The 23,307-nt window shown below is 43.3% G+C and overlaps 1 protein-coding gene across 3 annotated transcripts in view; it reads right to left on the minus strand.

Annotated features, from left to right (window-relative positions):
• Positions 1-23,307, minus strand: part of DVL3 (dishevelled segment polarity protein 3) — a 1,476,692-nt gene that overhangs the window by 322,840 nt on the left and 1,130,545 nt on the right. For all 3 annotated transcript variants that reach the window (XM_044070196.1, XM_044070195.1, XM_044070197.1), the window contains one exon: positions 11,963-12,056. In XM_044070196.1, coding sequence (XP_043926131.1) covers positions 11,963-12,056 — 94 coding nt within the window. The remainder of the gene's footprint in view (positions 1-11,962; positions 12,057-23,307) is intronic.

Below are 23,307 nucleotides of genomic sequence, written 5' to 3' on the forward strand. Positions count from 1 at the left end.
ACTTACCATAAACGTAGATGTTCGAGTGTATTCACAGTTGCAGTCATCACACTTGGGTTATTTGCCTGCAGGTAGCCCTTAGTCGGCCTGAATACCAGAGTCTTGGGATTCTGGATCGATTCCTGAAAAAGTCGGGTAATTTCCTTTGTAATTTCTGTTTAAGTTGCAGATACCTTTTTGTTTCGGGCCCACGGAAATTTCCTTTTGGGGAAACTGGGATTTGGTTTCATGGCATTGTCGGTTAACCAGGGAGTCCATTAAATTTTTCTTGCCCTGCAGGGAAAATAGGAAGATCCATGGGGAACCTCCGGGATTTTAGTAATGGACTTTCATTTTTGGAAATAGTTTTTTTGCCTAAAAGGCCTTTGGTTTTTGGTAAGGTTAAAAAACCCAGGGTTTTTAAGGGGGCCTTTTTTTCTTTGATTTTTTTAGGAATGACAAACTGTACTATGCCTTTGTTCCAGTTGGTCCCCCTTTGGGGTTTGATTCCCAAATAAAGGGTAAATTAAAATTTGGGCTGGTAGCAACCTTGAAAGGACTTTGTGAAACCAGTCGGTTTTTAAGAAAAACAGGAAATTAATGTTGGTTGAATTGAAGAATCCGGGTTTACTTCCAGTCCCCCGGGTTGGGACTGAGAAATGCTGCAGAGGTTAAGTTCCAGGAAAATTCCTTCCCGGGGGGAGGTTTCATGTTTGTAGCAAATTTGAATTTTGATATTGGAAAGGGTTTTGGGTAAATCCTTTCTGCCCAGCGGTTTTTCCTGGTCAGATTTCTGAAACTTAGCCTGTCGGGTAATTGACTGTCTATGCTTAGGCAGGACTTTTCTCTGTTTAAAAAGGTTGGAAAATGGATGTTTTTTAAGAATGGAAATTGGGGCCTTGGGGTTTTAAGTCCAGGAACCCTTTGTTGGAAAATGAAGGCTCCAAATTAGTGCCTAACTGCCCCTTTTTGCTGAAGTGTGGCTAGAATAGGATCCAGGGTTTTTCCTGTATGGCAGCCCCCAGGTGCTGAGTTTCCTTTTTCGCCCTTTTGACCTTTAGTTTTTTTTACTCCTCGGGGGTTTGTAGGGTGGAAAGGACCAGTTTTTAAGGGCCCTTTTTTTGCAAAGTGATTGGATGAAAAAGGTTTGACAGTTTGCAAAATTTTGGTTTTTTTTCCCATTTTGTTTCCTAGCTTATCCAAAACAATCTTTTAAACTTAAATTTTGTTTCATATAGGCTTTTGTTTTTAAGAGGCTTTCCCAAAACTGTCCTGGAGCGTTTACCCTGGATAAACCACATTGTAAAGTGTGTTTACCCACTTGTTCTGCACTATGCATCATATCCTGTAACTCCTTTAAATCTGGTTGTTCAGGTTGAGACATTTTATTCCTTAATTGTGATAACAGGAACTGTTGATATTTAAGCATATGAAACTGACAATTTAAGGCCCTCATGGCTAGGGTGGCTGAGGTATATACCTTTTTACCCACCTTTCTAAGACCTTGACTCCTTTCTGCTGGAAGTGGATTCTTGGCAGTGGAGGCCTTCAATCCCTTAGGGCCTTGTGAAATGGTTTCAGGGTCAGCATTATGACTTTTGAATAGAAATTGGTGAGAGTTGGGTACTCTGTAATACCTATCAGGTTTGACTGGTGCAGGAGGCAGAGAATCGAGGTTAAGGCAAGCCTCGAGATAAACATCATCAAGTATGTCCAAAACAGGGGGTATCGCCAGAGGTCTGTGTTGAGGTAACAAAGAAATTCCTAAGCCTTTTCTTAGAATCTGAAAGTCTTGGCCTTCCCAATGGAAGTGTTCCCTCAAGGTGTGCAAGGTTTCCCCAAAGGAAAAATCCTCAGGAGGAGATACAGAAGGGATGGACTGTTCTGCATCAAATCCTCAAAGGGGGAGTAAGAGTGTTCCTCTGCATCAGAATGTTCTGATAAAATGGATCCCTGATCAGAAGAGGAGAATCTTCCTCCACTCTGGGTCTCTTGTCTGGAGGGGGTTGAGAACCTCTGATAAGAGTAATTAAATCCTCAGCCATTTTAAGCATCTGTTTTTTAGGCATGGGACCTGGAGATGGGCCCTGTGTAACAGGCCTTTTGGGGTGCCTGGCTGCTTTGGATTTAGTAAAGGCCTTAATGGAAAAGGAAGATGAGGGTCTGAAGACACCATGGGTGGAAGTGGACCAGTCCACATTAGTAGGCTCAACATTAGCAAAGGCTTCGGTGGTTGTAGTCTGGGAAAGGGCGAGGTCCCAGCGGTCTCGGTACAGAGGACACCGCCAAAGTGTCGTCGGTAGTCAGGGACTGCAAAGGCGTCGCTGAGAACCCGGACCCACGTGTAGCCTGTTTTGGCGTGGTGTCGGCGGGGACCGCGGGCCTCAGCGATGTCAGTCCTTTTCCTTGCGTTTTGGACAAAGCGGTGAGTGGTGTCCGGCGACATTTTATAATCAAAAGCTTACCAAAATAGTGTTGGGCGAACTCCGCCCGGCGGCAATAGTAGCGTTTATTGAAGGTAGCGCCAAAGCGACAGCCGAGACATCGTGGTCTGGGCCTAAACAAGGTATGCAGAGAATGGAAATCCTTATGCGGTATTTGCTTCCACAAAATACAATTATTAACTTTTGTGACATCGGTCTGAGGCAAGAAAAGGTTCTCCAACGGGTACTTAGCTTTAATGAAGACTTCGGTTTCCAAAATTTTCGTAATTCAGGAGCTGGCCGACTGGCACTTGCGAACTGCTTCTGCTTCGGGCACCACGCGGCAAAAAAGACAGAAGAACATGGCGTCGGCTGTGTCTTATATACTCTGGCCTCACTGACGTCAGAAGAGAAAGCGACGACAACCGACGCCGGACCAAGACTTTGGAATTCGGCCGACCGAGGGACCGCCTGACGGCAGAAAACCCCATCTGTGATTACTGCAGCTGTATGCACGATGAACATCCAGGCATCCTTGGCTAGCATAGGAAGAAGCTGTTGCTTGGGGATCACCAGAAAGGTGTTGAGGATTGACAAATCCAGGATAGGGCGCCAAGAGCTCTCTTTTCTGTGCACCAGGAACAGTCTGGAATAGAAACCCTATCCCCTTGGTTCTACTGGAACAGGTTGAATAGCCCTGATATGGAGAAGGGAAAGTACTTGCTTTTGAGCCTCTGCCCACTGGTTTGGAGGAAGGTCTGGTAACCCGCTTGGTGTTGGCAGGGAGTGGAAGTAGAATCTCTATCCCTGGGATACAATGTTTAGAACCCATTGGTCCTGAGTAATGGACATCCAGTTTTTTGCATGAAGGGCGAGTTTTCCTCCTAGGGGCGCAAGTACTTGGGCATGGCTGAGAAGGATAATTGGAAAGTCATTTTGAACTTTTTCCATAAGGGGGTGGCTTACCACTCCCTGGTTTTGAGGTGGAAACACTCCATTGTTGAAATGTCTGCATACCCTGAGACTGTTAGTTTTGGTGTTCTATTTCCCCTGGATTTGAAGTGAGAAGGCCTGAGAGGGACTAGAAAGGACCAGTTTTTTGAAAGCCAATGCCTACTTAGTCTAGGTGGCTACACCTGTAAGAAATCTTTGACTGTTTGCATAGATTTAACTTTTTCTTCCATCTTTTTAAAAACTTCTTCTGCTTTTGTGCCAAACAAACGCTCCCGATTTAATGGAGCATCTAGTAATTTTGCTTTGACATGGTCAGGCAAGACTTGTTCTTTTAGCCATGCATGCCTTCTCAGTACAGACCCAGTGACAACAGCCCTGCAAGATGCTTCTAAGGCATCAAACACACATTGCAAAGTATGTTTACTAACTTGGTTTGCAGAATGCATTAACTCTTGCAAATCTTTATTTTCTGCACACTCTGGAAGTAACACCAATTTTTGTTTAATTAGTTCCATAATATGTTGCTGGTACTTCAATATGTGAAACTGGCAATTCAAAGCCCTGATAGCAAGAGTTGCAGATGTATATACCTTCTTACCCCATCTGTCTAAAGCTCCAGAATCCCTGTCTGAAGGGGTAGGGTTTTTGGCTATAGTAGCCTTAATGCCTTTAGTTCCCTGGGCAAAGGTCTCTGGATCTGCAGTAGGACTCTTAAATAGAAATTTGTGAGTAGGATTCTTAAATAGAAATTTGTGAGAATCAGGTACTCTGCAGTACCTGGCAAGTTTTATAGGATCTTGTGGTAAGGTGTCAGGAGTAAGACTGGACTCCAAAAAGACATCGCTTACAATATCCAGGACAGGGGGGTATAGCTAGAGGCCTGTGCTGAGGCAAATCTAAAAATTCCCTGAGTCTCTTTTTGGACTGAGGATAGTCCTGGCATTTGCAGTGGAAATGCTCTCTTAAGGTATGCAAGGTTTCACCAAAAGAGAAATCCTCTGGAGGGGAGGCAGAGGGAATGGATTCCTCTGCATCTGAATCCTCATAGATAGATAAGAGTATGTCCTGGTAATCAGAAGGGTCCGAGTCATCAGACTCCTGGTCTGTAGAATCAGAAGGAAATTCAATTCTTTGTCTTTTGGCAGGGGAAGGCTGGCTTCCCATAATTGGAGTAATAAGGTCTTCAGCCATTCTAAGCATTTGTTTTTGTAGCATGGGAGGATGAGCATGCGTTTTGGACATCGGTTTCTAGGCGTACTGTGAACTCTGGGCCTGAGAAACTCGGTAGTTTTAGTAGGAAATGAAGTTGTCGGTTTAATATGAATATCGGTAGGTCGGAATACACCCTCAGATGCTGGTGCCTACACTGCGGCTCCAGACCCATCCAAGGTAGAGACATCCGCAGGTTCCATAATCGAAGAAGCATCTCGCGGCATACCAGACTCTGAATGGGTCTCAGCAGAGGCCTGCGAATCTGTAGAAGCAGGCATCAGGGGCTGCAAAGGCACCTGAGTACCGGCGGACTGGCGACAAGCTTAACGGAAGCGTTGTCAGCAATTTTTGACCTATGCGGTCTGTTTCTGTCTTTGTGCTTTTTCGGAAGATCGGTAGTCGGATGGCTTACCAAAGCCCTTTTCGGAATACGGAGAACAACATTGAAAGAATTTAGCTACAAAAATAGCCCGATGACGAATGGTTCGGGCATTAAACAAGGCACACAAAGTACAGTTTTGTACCAACCATAAATGTAGATGTTCAAGTGTTCACACTGCTGCAGTAATTACACTTGGGTTATCCTGCAGTCAGGCGGTCCCGCAGTCAGCCTGAGTTCCAAAGTCTTGGTCCGGCGTCGGTTGCTGTCACTTCTTCCCTGACGTCAGTGCGCCAGGGGTATATAAGATGCATCCAACGCCATTTTCTTCAGTTTTTCTTGCCCCAGATGTCAGGTGCCCCCAAGTAGGTAGGCAATACATATTGCTAATCAAAAATATACAATAAAAACAATACCTTCAGTTACCAGCAAATACACCCCAAAGGTTGTATAGGATAGAAAGGTATAGATAAGTCCAGCTAGTTCAGAGGGGATGGAGGGAGGGTAACCTGGACTGCAGCAGTGTGAACACTCGAACATCTACATTTATGGTAGGTACAAAACTGTACTATGTTCATCGTGTTACACTGCTGCAGTCATTACACTTGGGTAAAATCCCAAAGCTGAGGTTGGGTGGCTGGTCTATAAAAAGAGTTAGGATTGGCTATGAGGCCCTGCAGAACTGCAGTGGCAAATCCTGCTCTGGATTTAGAGTAAAAAGGCAGGTGGTAATGCTTGGTAAAGGTGTGCACTGAACTCCAAGTTGCAGCCTCCAAAATTTCCTTGGTAGGTACTCCTCCGAGAAAGGCTGTTTAAGTGGCTGTTGCCCTGGTGGAATGTGGCCTAATGTTATTTGGGACTGATTTTCCATGCTGTGTGTAGCAGTACCGAATACAGTGTCCTATCCATTTGGATATAGTCTGCTTGGAGATAGCCTTTCCCTGTGATCCTTCTGCAGCATATGCTACAAACAGTTGCTCAGTTTTCCTGAAAGCTTTTGTTTTGTCTAAGTAGAAGCGTAGCTGCCTGTGTATGTCCAAAGAATGCAGAAGTTTCTCCCCTTTATTCTGGGGGTTTGGGTAAAAAGTTGGCAAATGGATGGTTTGGTTAAGAGCCACACTAGATACCACCTTTGGCATAAAGGCAGGGTTTGTCCTTAAAGATACCCTGTTCTGATGAAAAATTATAAAAGGTTCCACTGCCATTAATGCCTGTAGCTCTGAGACTCTTTGTGCTGAAGTTACTGCCAGGAGCAGAGCTGTTTTCCATGATAAAAATTTTAGATTGGCTGTATTGGCTGGCTCAAAAGGTGGTAGGGTCACTTTTTTCAAAACGAAATTGAGGTCCCAAGTTGGTGTTGGTGCTCTCCGAGGCAGTCTTATGTTTTTAGCCCCTCTGAGGTACTGCTTTAGCAAGGGATGAGAGAATAAAGGAGGATCCGTGTTGTAATGTGCTGAAATGGCAGATGCGTGGATCTTACTTGATGAGAAGGATAGGCCTCTGTCCGGCATCTCAGTTAAGTATTGTAAAATCTGAGGAATGTTTGGAACAAGAGGGTCAAGGCTTTGAGCCTGGTTCCAGGCGCAGAATCTCTTCCATTTTTCTGAGTAAGCTTTCCTGGTGCTAGGCCTCCTGGCCTCCAAAATGACATCCATAACAGTTTGACTAATGTATCTGCCATGCAGCCAGGTTTAGGGTTTTGAGCCGACCGTGCAGGATCTGATTGTTTTGTTGAGTCAGAAGGTGTGGAATTTGAGGCAAAATCCATGGTGGGCCTTGAGCCAAGTTCCATAAGATGGGGTACCAGTGCTGGCGTGGCCAGTCTGGAGCAATCAGGATCATCTTTTTAATGGATTGCCTTTCCGTTTCTAACATTTTGATGCCCCCCCCATGCTCATTCAACTACCATTTGCCATTTCTTAGTGTTTCATAGAGGGACCACTATTTATCATGGCAATGAATCAAAGAGCTATTTATTTTTGCTACATGTTTTTTTTTTCAATTCTGCACCTGCCAACTATCATCCTTCCTCCTAGCAGTTTCACTCATTCATTCCCTACCAATGGCACTTTGTGAAGACCCTGGGTGCAGTAGATAAGCCAAAGGGCAGTGCAGAGAATTGGTAGTGCATTGTACTAGCTTTAAATCTGAGGTATCTTCTGCAATTTTGTCTGATAGGGACATGCAGGTATGCCTCTTTGAGGTCCAGAGTAACAAGCCAAGCCTTCTTGCCCAGCATGGGTAGAAGCTGCTGTAATGTCAATATTTTGAATTTCGGAATATCCAGGTAAGTATTCAGAATTGAAAGATCTAGTATGGGCCTCCAGGCCTTGTCCTTTCTGGGGACCAGGAAGAGTCTTGAGTAAAATCCTTGTCCTTGTTCCTGTTGTGGTACTTTTTGAATAGCTCTCATGTCGATGAGGGCTGAAATTTGTTTTTGTGCCTCTGCCCATTGATTTTGTGGCAGGTCTGGCATTCCTTTTAACATTGGTAAAGTATGAAATTGGAATCTGTAACCTTGAGACAGAATATTCAGGACCCATTTGTCTTGGGTGATTGTTTGCCAGTTTTGAGAAAAAAGTGCTAGTTTTCCCCCTAAGGGGGCTTCCAGAAGGGACATGCTTGGCGTACGAAGGGGAAAGTCATTGTGACTGTTTCCTGTAAGGTTGAGACTTGTTCTCACCACCTTTTGGTGTTGAGGTGCCCTACTGTCGTTGTCTGTTTGAGCCTTGGGGTTGAGATCTGCCTCTTGGGCATCTGTATCTGCCTCTCTGTGGCCTGTCTGACACTGGAAAGGACCAATTCTTTGTTGGCCAATTTCTGCTAAACCAAGGTGGCTGTACCTGTAAGAAATCCTTGACTGTTTGCATATATTTAGCTTTATCCTCCATTTTCTTTAATACCTCTTCTGCCTTAACACCAAACAAAGTATCATGCTGTAAAGGAGCATCCAATAACTTTGCCTTAACATGATCAGGTAAACTTTGCTCTTTTAACCAAGCATGTCTTTGAATCACAGAAACTGTAACTGCGACTCTACAAGAGGCCTCTAAAGAATCAAAACCACATTGCGGAGTATGTTTTCCCACCTGTTCAACTGCATGCAATAAATCCTGCATTTCTTTACAATCCGGAGCTTCTGTGCTTGCAAGGATTTTCTGTTTTAACTGAGCCATTAAATATTGTTGGTACTTAAGCATGTGAAACTGGCAATTTAAAGCTCTTACTGCTAAAGTTGCAGAAGTGTATACTTTCTTCCCCCATCTATCCAAAGCTCTGGAATCTCTGTCAGAGGGTACTGGATTTTTTGCAATGGAAGCCTTAACCCCTTTTGGACCCTGGGAAGTAGTTTCTGGATCAGCAGAAGGGTTTTTGTAAAGAAACTTGTGAGAGTCAGGACTCTATAATACCTATCTGGCTTGGCTGGAGCAGGGGGCAAAGAGTCAGGAGATAAACTGGATTCAGAGAACACATCATCCACAATATCTAGCACAGGCGGAATAGCCAGGGGCCTGTGTTGAGGCAATAAGAGGAAATCCCTGAGCCTTTTCTTGGATTCTGAGTAATCCTGGCTTTCCCACTGGAAATGCTCCCTCATGGTATGTAAAGTTTCCCCAAAAGAATAATCCTCAGGAGGAGAGGCTGAAGGGATAGATTCTTCAGCATCAGAGTCCTCATAGGGGGGTAGAGAGTATCCCTGGTCTGAAGAGGAATCAGAGGAAATGGAAACCTGATCAGAGGAGTCATAGTCTGTATCCTGCCTAGGCCTTTTCTCAGGAGGGGGATGGGAACCCCTGATTAGAGTGATGAGGTCTTCGGCCATTTTAAGCATCTGTTTCTTAGGCATGGAGGACTGTCCAGGAGAATGCTGTACTTGTTTCATTGTCTTTAATGGTACCTTTGTCTTGGCTGTTGTTATAATGGCAAGTTGTGAAGGTCTGAAAACACCCTCAGAAGCCGATGCCTGCTCAGCGGCTCTGGACCCATCTGAGGGATTAGTTTCCGTAGGCCCAATACCTTGAGTTTCCAGAGGCCTTGATGTCTCCACGTGGGAGTCGGAAGCGGCCTGTGGCTCTGAAGTTGCGGGTGTCAGGGGCTGTGAAAGCGCCTCACTGAGAACCGGCGACTGGCTTAGAAGAGGTTTCGTCGTCGGTTTTGGACCTCGGATGCCTGTCTTTATCCTTGTCTTTGCGTCTTTTTCGGTACTGAGGTCGTCGGCTGATCCGACGGCATCATATAATTGAACCTTCGGCCAAAGTAGTGTAAAGCAAAATCAAAACGTCGTTTTATAGTGCGTTTGTTAAATCTAGCACAAAACCAACAACTAGTGATGTCGTGATCAGGGCCTAGGCATGGAATACAGTAAGAGTGGAAGTCCTTATGAGGTATTTGCTTCCCACAAGAAATACAACCATTAACTTTTTCTGACATCGGTCTGAGGCAAGAAAAAAAAGTTTCCCCAACGGGGTACTTAGCTTTATTGAAGACTTCGGATCTGAAATTCGACTTCGAAAATCTCAGGAGTCGGCCGACCGGCACTTGCGAACTGCTTCTGCTTTGGGCACCGCGTGGCAAGAAAGACTGAAGAAAATGGCGTCGGATGCATCTTATATACCCCTGGTGCACTGACGTCAGGGAAGAAGCGACAGCAACCGGCGCCGGACCAAGACTTTGGAACTCAGGCCGACTGCGGGACCGCCTGACGGCAGGATAACCCAAGTGTAATGACTGCAGCAGTGTAACACGATGAACATCCAGCAGCTAGAGACGTCGTGGTCTGTGCCTAAACAGGTGACGCAGTAAGAATGAAAATCTCTGTGAGGTATTTGCTTTCCACAGGCAAGGCAATTGTTTATCTTTTTCTGACATTGGTTAGAGCACAAAAAAAGAATCCCCAACAGGGTACTTAGCTTTAGAAGACTTCAGGTCTGAAATTCAAAAAAACTAAAATTTCAGGTAGCGGCTGACCGTCACTTGCGAACTGCTTCTGCTTTGGGCTCCTTCTCGGCAAGAAAGACTGATGTAATGGTGTTTGCTGCATTTTTATACCCCTGACAACCTGACGTCATGGAAGAGGCGACAGCATCCGACGCAGAAATCCCAAGACTCTGGTATTCGGGCCGACTAAGGGCTACCTGCAGGCAGATAACTCAAGTGTGATGACTGCAACAGTGAAACACGAAGAACATCTGCAGGAATATACAAGCATACATTAACAAAAAAAGTTAAAATAACCCTTTCCATAAACTAAACGGTGTACATGTAAACTGGAGGCTTCCAGCTTACAAAACATCGAAGGGTACACTACAGGTTTCACCTTCTATTTTTAACTCTTAACACAGATGTGAACAGCATTCAAGATTAAACTAAATAAAAGGTTAATTGTGAATATGAAAATTTCTACAAGATTAATTGCATTTCTGTATATATGGTTTTACTTTTTTGCCAAAGAAAAAAAAATAAGACGAAAAGTAACTTTCTGAACATTTCTTAGTAAAATTGCTAATAACCAACACAAGATGACATTGAGTCATTGTGAGTAAATCTCTGGAAGCACAGCGGAATGAAGTCTTGACTATGAAGCTGGTACCCATCCTGGAAGGAACCTCGTCTATGTGGTCAATCGGTGCCACAATCCATTGAAAAAGGGGCAAAACTGCAGGAGATGGTCACATCCATGGCTCTCATGAGTGCATTCATGCTAAGAGGGCACTGTGATCCCTGCAGGGACTCAAGATGCTTGTGTCCCCACCCAGCAGAGTGGTTAGGCCATGTAAAGACACCCTTCATTGCTGAAATGCTTGCAAGGCCACAGACACTACCTTGGCTGCCTGTACAACAGACTCCATCACTGGGAAACAACTATTATGGGGAACGAATCAGCATGCCTGACAGAAAGAGGCTTATGACTGTTAGGCAAAGTGAGTATAAAAAGTATCCAGGAAAAAAATGTCTACCTAAAGCAGCCAACAGCAATTTACATATTATGTATGTACCCTCTGATCCTTATGCAGACTAGACAGGAATATTTGTCTTAAAAATCTCACATTTCAGAAAATAGATGCAGACAACTTTACAATAGAAGCAAAAAGAGACTAATCACAGAAGTTACTCATCTTCCAGTTACACTGACCTTTCAGATTGTTTTGAATTGCAAAAGCTAAAAAAGGAAGATGCAAAAAAGAAGATATTTTTTCTATTGAAAAGGGCAGTTCCAAAATAACGTGCTGCTGCAAAACCTACACACACAAATAAAATAAAAAAAAATTGAAATGAAAAGCAAATATGGGAATAAATGGATTAGGCGAAATTTAAGTTTCAAATACTGTAAATAGCTTGTACAAGTTGAGCACCTTATGTGTGGTACCCTTTGTGAAGGCAAGCAACTCATGCACAGATCATACGGTATACAAGGTACTTACGAGCCACAATGCTTAGATTCCACTTATTCTCTACTCGGCTACATACAAGCAAACAAAATCAAGTCAGCGGAAGAAAATCAATGGTCAAGCTAGTTAATGCAATGGCTGCAGCAACCAAGATGCATTAGAACCTCACATCCTACTCTAGGATATCTTACATTTATACAATATCCTTTTCAAAGATTGTGAAAAATGTACTACTTCCTCCAAATCTGTGCAATCTGAGCCTTTTCTTCTAAGGGGGAGGAATGCTTGCTCTCCCTATCCAATAACCCAACATGGTTCTAAATCTCATTAACACTGCCACTATGACTGGCAAAAAATATGATAAATGACTTTCACCCATTTTGCATATGACAGCCTTCTACAATCTGAGACCATGTTTTCTAGTTTATTTGTTCATTCATGTACTGTTGATGCAACTTACCTGGTTCTTCTAAATGATGACAAATGTTTAAAATTAGAATGCCCTAAGAAACTTCTAAAAACATAACACATTAGGTAGTAACTTCAAAGTTCAGCAGAAGTGTGACTATACAGAAAAGAGGGCACAAACATTGCAGTCCTAATTAAATGTACTTTTATTACCATACCCGCTCAATTCTTGGTGTCTTTGGTTTTCGCCTCCGTCTCTTATGTCGCCTCATCAAACGAGAGGCACTACTCTGTTCTGTTGAGCTGCTAAACCTAAACAGACAGAAAAAAAAGAACTTCAATGGACTGAAGTACACAAATGAAGAACAATAGTCACAAGGCAATAGACCTGGAGAGAATAAAGAAAGGGGGGGGGGGGGACAAAGAAGCTAGGATGGAAATTAAACACTAAGAAATGGCAAATGGTAGTTGAATGAGCATGGGGGGAGGGCATCAAAATGTTAGAAACGGAAAGGCAATCCATTAAAAAGAAAAAATATAGATAATAATAATAAGAGATAAATGAAAAAATAAAAAAGGATCAATGAATGCAAATGTTAGAGCCATCCTTGCAGGAAGCAACATGCCAGGGACACAACCTAACAATGCTTGAAAAATGTAGCATGGAAAAGAAAGGGCAAAAAGCAACTCTAAGTGGGGAAAAACACAGGTTACCTGAAAATCACGAGAAGGGAACACTAAGTGGCTACAATGACACAGTGAACATTAGACTGCATTAGATAATCCAAGGAACATTTTAATGTTCTGTGTTCATGCAATGGAAGTTAATGTAAGAGATCTACTAAGCAGCAGCACATCTCCTATATTGATATGCAAAACATCAGAACCACAATGTCTAAAGAAGCTAAAATCATACTTGTAAATAAAGCACTGCACTAAACAACTCAAAACACTACACACTAGTCATTTTTGCACACCACTAAACTGCAGTTCTACGCCCAACATTCCTCGGTCTCTCTAGACATTGCTAAGTTTGTACAAACTTGGACAAAAGGGAAAATTGCTGAAAAGCATGAAAAGTACAGTTTTGTACCTACCATAAATGTAGATGTTCGAGGATCCACATTGCTGCAGTCCTAACTATTGGGGTAGTCCGCTGTCCAGTCGGCCCGAATACCAAAGTATATGGCTGACGTCGGTCAGGGCGCATTAGACTGACGTCAGTACGTCAGGGTACTAATGCGCATGACCGACGTCATATCCTCAGTCTTTTCTTGCCCCAGATGTCAGAAGACCCTGAAAAGATAAGGCCAAAAACAAAAACTCCCAAAATACCTGCACCAAAAATATATATATACAATATATACACAATTAGCAGAATATAACCTCACCTACACAACCACCCCTAAACACAGAGGCGAACGAGGGAGGGTAAATTGGACTGCAGCAATGTGGATCCTCGAACATCTACATTTATGGTAGGTACAAAACTGTACTATGTTCTTCATTCCACATTGCTGCAGTCCTAACTATTGGGTAGAATCCCAAAGCAGAGGTAAGGGAGGCTGGCAAATCATAAGGAAGCAGGAACTGACAACATGCCTTGCAAAATAGCTGTGGCAAAACCAGCCCTAGACTTAGAGTAGAGAGGAAGGTGATAATGCTTAGAGAAAGTATGCACTGAACTCCAAGTAGCTGCCTCCAAAATATCCTTAGTTGCCACCCCTTAGAAATGCTGTGGAAGTGGCAGTAGCCCTAGTGGAATGAGGCCTAATCCCAGCTGGAATCTCCTTGCCATGATGGGAATAACAAAATGTAATGCAACACCCAATCCACCTAGAAATAGTTTGTTTTGACACAGGCTTGCCCTTTGAACTCAAAGCAAAAGAAACAAACAACTGCTGAGACTGCCTAAAATCCTTAGTCCTGCTCAAATAATAACGCAATAGCCTGTGTACATCTAAAGTGTGCAAAATCTTTTCCCCTTTATTTTGGGGATCTGCATAAAAGGTAGGCAAATGAATAGTTTGGTTTAAAGCCACACTAGAAACCACCTTAGGCATAAAGGAAGGATTAGTACGTAAAGATACCCTATCCTTATGAAAAATCAAAAAAGGCTCCACTGCCATAAGGGCCTGCAACTCAGAAACCCTTCTTGCAGAAGTAATGGCCAACAAAAAAGCAGTCTTCCATGACAAGTATTTCAATTCAGCAGTAGCCAGAGGCTCAAAAGGTTGTAGAGTAAGTTTCTCCAACACAAAATTGAGATCCCAAGCAGGAGTAGGAGCTCTACGTGGGGGTCTTATATTCTTTGCCCCTCTAAGAAATTGCTTGAACAAAGGATGCGAAAACAATGGTGGGACACAATCATAGTGAGCTGAAATTGCTGCAGCATGAATCTTAATGGAAGAGAAAGACAAACCTTTGTCCAGTAACTCAGTAAGATATTGAAGAGCCACAGTCAAATTAGGCTCAGCAATCTCCAAATTGTTTGCTGCACTCCAAAACACAAATCTCTTCCATTTTTCTGCGTACACTTTCCTTGTACTAGGTCTTCTGGCTTCCATAATCACATTTAAAACTTGTTGAGGAAGCTGAGACCTGCTGTCTTTCAAAACAGAATATGCCAGGCTGTTAGATGTAGAGAGTGAAGCTTGACATTGAGCAGATGACCGTCCTCTGAGACAACAGGTGTGGAATCAAGGGTAAAGGCCATGGAGGCTTCCTTACCAGACTCCTCAGTAATGGGTACCAGTGCTGCCGAGGCCAATCTGGAGCTATTAAAATCATCCTTGGCTTGTCTTGTCTGACCTTTAGAAGCACCTTTGGAAGAAGAGGCAGAGGTGGAAAGGCATACACATGAAGATTTTTCCAACTGAAAGAAAGAGCATCCACTTTCCAAGCTGTGTGATGAAATCCCTTCGTGCAAAACTTTGGCAGCTGGTGGTTTAGTGGAGAAGCGAACAGATCTATGTCTGGAGTTCCCCATGACACTGTCAATATTTGAAATACATGAAGATCCAGTTTCCACTGTGGGGATCCATGATTTGTCTGCTTAATACATCTGCTAAGGAGTTCTGTGCTCGGCAGAAACCTTGCCTGAAGAGTTAGTTGCAGAGTGAGCGCAGTCTCCCATAAAATCATTGCTTGTCTGCACAATGGGTAAGAATGTGTTCCCCCTTGTTTGTTGATGTACCACATGACAGTTGTGTTGTCTGTTAGAATCAACACCTGCCCTGGAAGAAGTAACTCCTTGAAAGCAATTAATGCAAACTGAACTGCTAACATCTCTTTCATGTTGATATGTAGATGCTGTAGTCTGGCAGGCCACTTGTCTTGTATCCACTTTCCATTTAGATGAGCTCCCCAAGCAACATCTGAGGCATCTGTCGTTAGAATCTGACTTGCCTCTGGCCGGGTCACAGAGAGTCCCTTGTTTAGGTGACATTCCTGAGCCCACCACAAAAATTCCTTTTGAATGCAAGGTATTATTTGAATGACAGTGTCCAAATCCTGGCAGTGCTGTGTCCACAGATTTTGAGATACCATTGTAGCTTCCTCATATGCAGTTTGGCATTGGGAAGCACCAGAATACAAGATGCCATGAACCCTAAGACTTGAAGGACTGTCCTTGCAGTCAGCCCGGACTGAAGAGATAGATGATGGAAGTAACTAGAAAGATTCTTTTGTTTGTCCGGGGTTAAAAAGGCCATCTGGGCTGCTGTATTCAGTCTCACACCCAGAAAGCACATGTCTTGAGAGGGTACTAGACTGGACTTTATTTTGTTCACAGAATACCCTAGGCATCTTAGCACTGCTATGACATAGTCCAGATGCTGTAGAAGATCTTCTTTTTCTTGAGCCAGAATCAGGCAGTCGTCCAAGTAAGGGTAGATTTGGATTCCTTTTAGCCTGAAGTAAGCTATCACTGGAGCCAGAACCTTTGTGAATACTCTGGGCGCAGTAGATAAGCCAAAGGGCAATGCAGAGAACTGATAATGAGAATTTCCAGCTCGAAAACGCAGATACTTCCTGCAACTTAGTCTGATTGGCACATGAAGGTAAGCTTCCTTGAGATCTAAAGTTACCATCCAGTGATCTTTGCCCAGCAGAGGTAAAAGCTGTTGTAACGTCAACATTTTGAACTTGGGAATGTCCAGGTAAGTGTTGAGGATAGATAAATCCAGAATTGGTCTCCACGTGTTCCCCTTCTTTGGTACTAGGAACAGGCGAGAATAAAATCCTAGGCCCCTTTCCGGCACAGGAACTGACTGAATGGCCCCTATTTGGAGCAACAGAGAAATTTGCTTGTGAGCCTCTGTCCTTTGAAGAGGAGGAATGTCTGGCATGCCTTTGAAAGGAGGCAAGGTATGGAAATAAAACCTGTAACCGTGGTGAATAATATCCAGAACCCATCTGTCTTGGGTAATTAAATCCCAATTTTCTTTGAAAAGAGACAGCCTTCCTCCCAAAGGTGCTGCCAGGCGAGAATGTACTGGCAGCTGAAAAGGTAGGTCATTGGGTCTGCTTACGAAAGGACTGACCCCTGCCCTCCCCAGAAGTCTGAGCAGGGGAACTCCCTGTCCTAGGCCTAAAAGAACCCTGAGCTCTGCCCCTACCACGTCTAGACCTACCCCTAGACTGGGAATCATAAGCAGGATAAGTCCATCCCTTAGTAGGCCAATTTCTACTAAACTTCCGAGGCTGCACCTGCAAAAAATCTTTAACAGTTTGCATAGACTTAGCCTTGTCCTCCATTTTCTTCAAAACTGCTTCCACAGGCGAACCAAACAACACATCAGACTGTAAAGGAGCATCCAAAATCCTTGTCTTAACATGCTCAGCTAAATTCTGATCTCTCAGCCAGGCGTGCCTACGAAGAACAGAACCAGTGGCAGCCACCCTGGAGGAGGCCTGCACAGCATCAAAACCACACTGCAAGGAATGTTTACCTACCTGTTCAGACACATGAACTAAACCTGCAACTCTTTACACTCAATACCTTCAGCCAGAGCATCCACCTTAGATTTCAACTGTGAAAGAAGATAATTCTGATATTTTAACATGTGAAACTGACAATTCAACGCCCTCATGGCTAAAGTGGAAGAAGTATACACTTTCTTTCCCCATCTATCCAAAGCCCTTGCCTCTTTATCAGGAGGGACAGGATTTTTAACAACTGAGGCCTTCACACCTTTAGGCCCCTGAGAGACAGTTTCTGGGTCTGCCCTAGGACTCTTAAAAGATACTTATGAGCTTCAGGCACCCTATAATACCTATCCGGTTTAACTGGGGCAGGAGGCAAAGAATCAGGATTCAGGGAAGCCTCTGCAAACACATCTTCCACCACATTCAAAACAGGAGGTATAGCTAAAGGCCTATGCTGGGGTAAAACAAGAATTCCCTAAGCCTTTTCCTGGAATCAGAGAAATCTTGACCTTCCCATTTAAAATGCTCCCTCATGGAATGCAGAGTCTCTGAAAATGAAAAATCCTCAGGAGGAGAAGCAGAAGGAGTAGAATCATCCACATCAGAATCAGAATAAGGAGGGTACACCTGCAAGTCTTCAGAAGACTCAAGCCTCGAGCATTGCTCAAAACTCTCAAACTCAGGTTCCACCCTAGGCCTCTTATCAGGAGGGCATAGAACCTCTAATCATAGTAATCAAATCCTCTGCCATTTTAAGCATATGTTTCTTAGGCAAAGATCCTGAAGTACTAGGAGAAACCCCCACAGAAGCTAAACTTGGCCTGCCCCTCAAAGAAGCCTTGGAAACTGAAGGAGAGGCTCTAACCACCTTAGGAAGAGAGGGAAGAACAGCCACCTGAGAAGCCCCCTCAGCCTGGCCTACTTCCTGAGAGGATACATCCTGTAACAGTAAAGTCTCTTCCTGAGACTCCAAAGATACACCTGGCAAAACCTCCGGCTCCACTGAGCCTTCCAAAGAACCGATGTCTGGGACTGTCGGTTCCTCCACCCTAGGCTTTGCTGCTTAATCTTGCGCTTTTAGCGAAGCGGGCCGGAGCATCCGACGGCATTTTATAATTACAACGCTTCCCAAACACTAACCTGGCACAGTCTAACCTTCTCTTAATAGTGCGTTTGTTAAATCTAGCACAAGAGCGGCATCCAACAACGTCGTGCTCAGGCCCTAAACAAGGTATACACAAAGTATGGTAATCCCTATGAGGTATCTGTTTCCCACAAGAAATACAGTTATTCACTTTTTCTGACATCCGGTTAAATACTGAGGCAAGAAAACCAAAATATTCTCAACGGGTACTTAGCCAACTTTGATTCGGTCTGAAACTCTGACTTCAGAAACTTTCAGAACGCCAACCTGCACTCGCAAAATTGCTTCTGCATCGGACCATGCGGCAAAAAAGACTGAGGATATGACGTCGGTCATGCGCATTAGTACCCTGACGTACTGACGTCAGTCTAATGCGCCCTGACCGACGTCAGCCATATACTTTGGTATTCGGGCCGACTGGACAGCGGACTACCCCAATAGTTAGGACTGCAGCAATGTGGAATGAAAAACATCTTAATTTTTCCTTCCTCTCCAAGTACACAACCTTACAACAGAAAGTAGCATGTGTACAGCAAGATCAGCTGTACTAAGACAATGACAACATGCAAGTGCAACTTTATATACACAACATTTTTAAGACCCAACTAAAGAGCAAATGATTAACTGCAGTGCTCAGGAAATGAAACAATACACAACAGCCAAATATCACAACTGCATTTTAGATGGACCACTATTTATCATGGCAATGAATCAAAGAGCTATTTATTTTTTCTACATGTTTTTTTCAATTCTGCACCTGCCAACTATCATCCTTCCTCCTAGCAGTTTCACTCATTCATTCCCTACCAATGGCACAGTGGCCATTGACAGACCAGAGGCAACCAGAGAATGCAGTCAAGAAGGTAGCTTTACCCTGGCTGGCAGCAGACCACCATCCTCCACCACAGCCTTTTGTGTCCCAAATATTTCAACAGTTCCATCCTGCAGATTGTATTGATCAATAGTCCACGGGCCCACTGGGGGATCTGTTTGAGCCCTTCTACCTAACTCAGTCCCTCCAGCACCTTTGCCAATGCAATAATATTTTGTGCTTTATGTTCTTCAGTTAAACTTTGCAATTTATAAACACTGAAGTGTGACTGCTCTAGGGTATGTCTGTAGAAAATAAGGAAAACAAAGTCTAAAGTTGGCAAGAGCATGGGGAAACTTCCACTACTGTTTTCGATAGGTGCCGTGGGATCTTTTGCATCTACCTGAGCTACCACCAACTCAAGCAAATGGGGCATCAGTTTAACATCTCAACCAAAGGGCAGCACACTAAGAAGTGCATCACCCCCCCTTAAGATGCACTGTAGTGTCAGCTATCGATCTACCTGATGTGGGAATAAAACCCATAGCCTTCTGCACCAAAGGCGAGTTTGCCACCTGTAATACCTTCTCTAAAGCACAGGACATTTGTCAGGGAGACAATCATGCAATACTACTACATTTCAAAAAAATTACCTGCTCCTGAAAGAAGAAAAAGTCAAGTAATTGCCATGATACTATGTCTGTAAAAAGTGTCAATCTAATCAGTATGAATATATGCTGCAAGCATTAGAACTACATGGGCACTCAGTGTTTTAAGTTGCTAAGTCCTCCCTTCTAATCCCATCATGCATCTCCAACTCTTCTACTGTGGCACAAATACATACTATTAACCCCTACAGAAAGGGAAAGCAAGAGCTACACCGGTATGGTAGAATTTTACTTTGCTAGGATTGTAAGCTCCAAGTGCAGGCCAGCTTATCTGCCCCAAGACTGAAGCAGGATGGAAGGGTGAAAATGTGCTACTGAAGGGACACTTTTTATATATCTGTTGTTATTATAGTACATATCTTCAATGTGTATTAAGTGCTCCATCTTCAGCATCTTGCAGGGCAGGGTTTTTAGCAGTCCTTGTTGAGTTGTTCCTGTTGAGAGAGCATCCCTTAGACAACAGCAGTCCCAAATAAAGACTTTGACCTGGAAGCAATGTCTAGTTTACAGTGTCCAGTGAATTCACTGTCTAAATCAAGTAGCTACTGTGCACATACTGTTCCCTCTAGTTTTGCATAGGAAAGCTGAAGAAGCAGACATGGCCACAGTAGAGAGACTTTGACCTGGAAGCAATGTCTAGTTTACAGTGTCCAATGAATTCACTGTCTAAATCAAGTAGCTACTGTGCACATACTGTTCCCTCTAGTTTTGCATAGGAAAGCTGAAGAAGCAGACATGACCACAGTAGAGAGGGAATGGGGGTTAAGTATCTACCTTTCTTCAGCTGGAAAAATTCAATGCAATCCGCAAGCTATCAGAAAAGTGTGCCTTTTGACACTTTTACTCCATAGGAAACAAAAACTTTGTCACAATTACTGAATGGTACAAACAATTGGTCCATCGTCCTTAATGGATGTGCTCTATTCAAGTGAAACTACAGCTTCCCATACACATCCATGTAGTGCAGTAGGCATTTTATTTTATTGGTATACAACGGGAAAATACTAGTAAGGTTAAGAGGGTGCTTTAGCTTGATATCAGTGTGACCCCATTAGGCATACAGGTCTTCTTTGTGGAAGGTTAGACACAAGAGTTTAAATAACAAAGCTTGCAATGCTGGCAATATTCTTGCTGAGGTGATGGTCATCAAGAAAAATGTTTTCCATGACAGGAACCTTAGGTCTGCCTTTGCTGCTGTCTCAAAGGGGGTGCTAGGTAAGTTTCTCTGAAACAGAGTAAAGTTCCCAGAAGAAGAGGCTTTCTGATTTAGATCTCAAGTAAAAAATGCCTTTGAGAAAAGTCTTGTAGACCCTCAGTGAGACAATGGATGCCGTACTAATGCCCATATGGAAATTCCACATTGTTGCCAATCTTTATGTATGACTAAGACCTTTGTTGAAAGTTTCACAAGGCACTGGTGCACTGCCTGTAGCAGAGATAACCTGTGGTTCAAATTTTATTCATCAGCCAAAATGATGAAATGCTTCCACTTGTCCTTAATTTTTTTTCTAGTAGAGGGCTTTTGCAAAGAAATTAGAATTTCTATAACTTTCTTGGGATAACTGGGATCATTGGTCAAATTCTGTATTAAAAAAAAATGTTGAAAGTCTCAGAGCATTCTTGTCCAATATGGCCCACCTGACGGCTGAGTCAGCAGTCCTCAATGGTATCAAGTCACAGCACACCATCTAAAACATGTGGTTTTGCAACAGTGAATCAGACTTGAGCACTGCCAGCAGGTGATTATTAACAGATCTTGAATTAGAGTAGTTTTGCTTTCTAAATTGTCTTAAATATTAGCAGAGTTAAGGTGAAAATATTTAAGAGGCCCTGTGGGCACCTCTGCACACAGTGTCCTTTGCTGGTTGATCTTAAAGTCGAGGTAAAGAGCAGCTGGTGATACACCTGTTCACCTCACAACTAAATGCAGACTTATCACTTGCTAGCCCACAAGTGAAACATGTTTGCTCTCACCTGGCTCTGAGATCACGTATGTGGGTGAGACAGCTTCTGGTAACTTGTCTGACAGCACATTGGTCTGTCTTGTGATGTGGACCATCAAAGAAAAGATTGTTGTTTATGTCGTACTCCTACAGTTTCATGGTTCTCTGCATAGGGAGTATGAATATATGCCCTTCTTGCCTACTGATATACTGCAGAACCACTGTGTTGTCCATTTGGATGGCCACAGGACTTTTTGGGATCCTGCCCAAATAGGTTTATAAGGCAAAGCATAACCTGGGGTTGGACTACATTGATGTAGCCTTTTAATTCATGTGGTGCTCAAGATCTTTGTGTCTTCTGGCCTTGGAAGTGCACCCAGCCTGTGGCAGACACATCCAATAGTATCTATGCATATGGGGAATTGAACTTGGAATTGCCTCCTACCAGGTTTAGACAATGTAGATACCACTGTGGGTAAGCTCTGTAAGAATCCATAATGGTGATGAGTTTCAACAGTGACTGCTTGTGTTGGTTCCACTGGAAGTGTAGTGATCACTGTTAATAGTCTTGCATACAAGACTTCATGAGGCATCATGAAAATTGCAGATATCTATCCTAGGTGTCCTGAGACACTGTTCTTGTAATGTACATTTACAAATGCCATCCACTAGACAGGCTGCAGATATGATTTGACGAAATTCAACATAAAACATAGGGATTCAAACAATTTGATAAGAAACCACAGATGGGAAAATTTTAAAAATACCTTGGAGGTTGGTGTTACGTCCAAAGGGTTGACGTATGAAATGCTACTGACCATCACTGACCCTGAAGCACAGGAAAATACAGTTGTGTACACTTACCATAAATGTAGATGTTCGAGTGTATTCACTGCTGCAGTCATTACATTTGGGTAATCTGCTGGCAGGTTTCCCTCAGTCAGCCTGAATATCAAAGTCTTGGGTCCTGCGTCGGTTGCTGTCTCCCTCTTCCATGACGTCAGGGGTATAAAACATGCAGCCAATGCCATTTTCTTCAGTTGTTCTTGCCCCAGATGTCAGGTGCCCCCCCAAATGGGGAGCAAAAAATAAATAAATAATATATATATATATATATATATATATATATATATATACACACACATATATATATATATATATATATATATATATATATATATATATATATATAAATGCAATTGTAACACCATAAACTTTACCTTCATCTAAAAGCAAACACACCACAAAGGCTGTAGAATATAGTGAAGGAAAGAGAAGTTCTAGAAAAAAAGGGGGATGGCAGGTGGGTAAACCGGACTGCAACAGTGAATACACTTGAACATCTACATTTATGGTAAGTGTACACAATTGTACTATGTTTTTCGTGTTTCACTGTTGCAGTCATTACATTTGGGTAGAATCCCAAAGCTATGGATGGGAGAGGCTGGAACTAAATAGCATTAGGAGTGGCTATAAGGCCCAGCAGAACTGCAGTGGCAAAGCCTGCCCTGGACTTAGAGAAGAGGGGCAAATGATAATGCTTTGTAAAAGTATGAACAGAGCTCCAAGTAGCAGCTTCTAGAATGTCTTTGGTTGGCACTCCTCTAAGAAAAGCTGCTGAGGTAGATGAAGCCCTGGTGGAATGTGACCTGATTCCCTTGGGCACTGGTTTACCATGATGCAAGTAGCAGAAACAAATACAGTGGCTTATCCACTTTGAAACAGTCTGCTTTGAAATAGCTTTCCCCTCTGATCCTGCAGCAAATGCCACCAATAGCTGCTCAGACTTTCTTAGAGATTTGGTCCTGTTTAAGTAGAATCTTAGCTGTGTGTGCAAGTCCAAGGAATGCAGAATCCACTCCCCCTTGTTCTGTGGATTTGGGTAAAAAGTTGGCAGATGAATAGTTTGGTTAAGAGCCACAATGGATACCACCTTAGGCATAAAGGAAGGATTGGTCCTGAGGGACACCCTGTCTGGGTAAAATGTAATAAAAGGCTCCACAGCCATGAGGGCCTGTAGCTCTGAAACCCTTCTTGCTGAAGTGAATGCCAGAAGGAAAGCTGTTTT

This window comes from Protopterus annectens, chromosome 4.part1 (assembly GCF_019279795.1).
Source record: "Protopterus annectens isolate FY-2018-M chromosome 4.part1, PAN1.0, whole genome shotgun sequence".
NCBI lineage: Eukaryota > Metazoa > Chordata > Ceratodontiformes > Protopteridae > Protopterus > Protopterus annectens.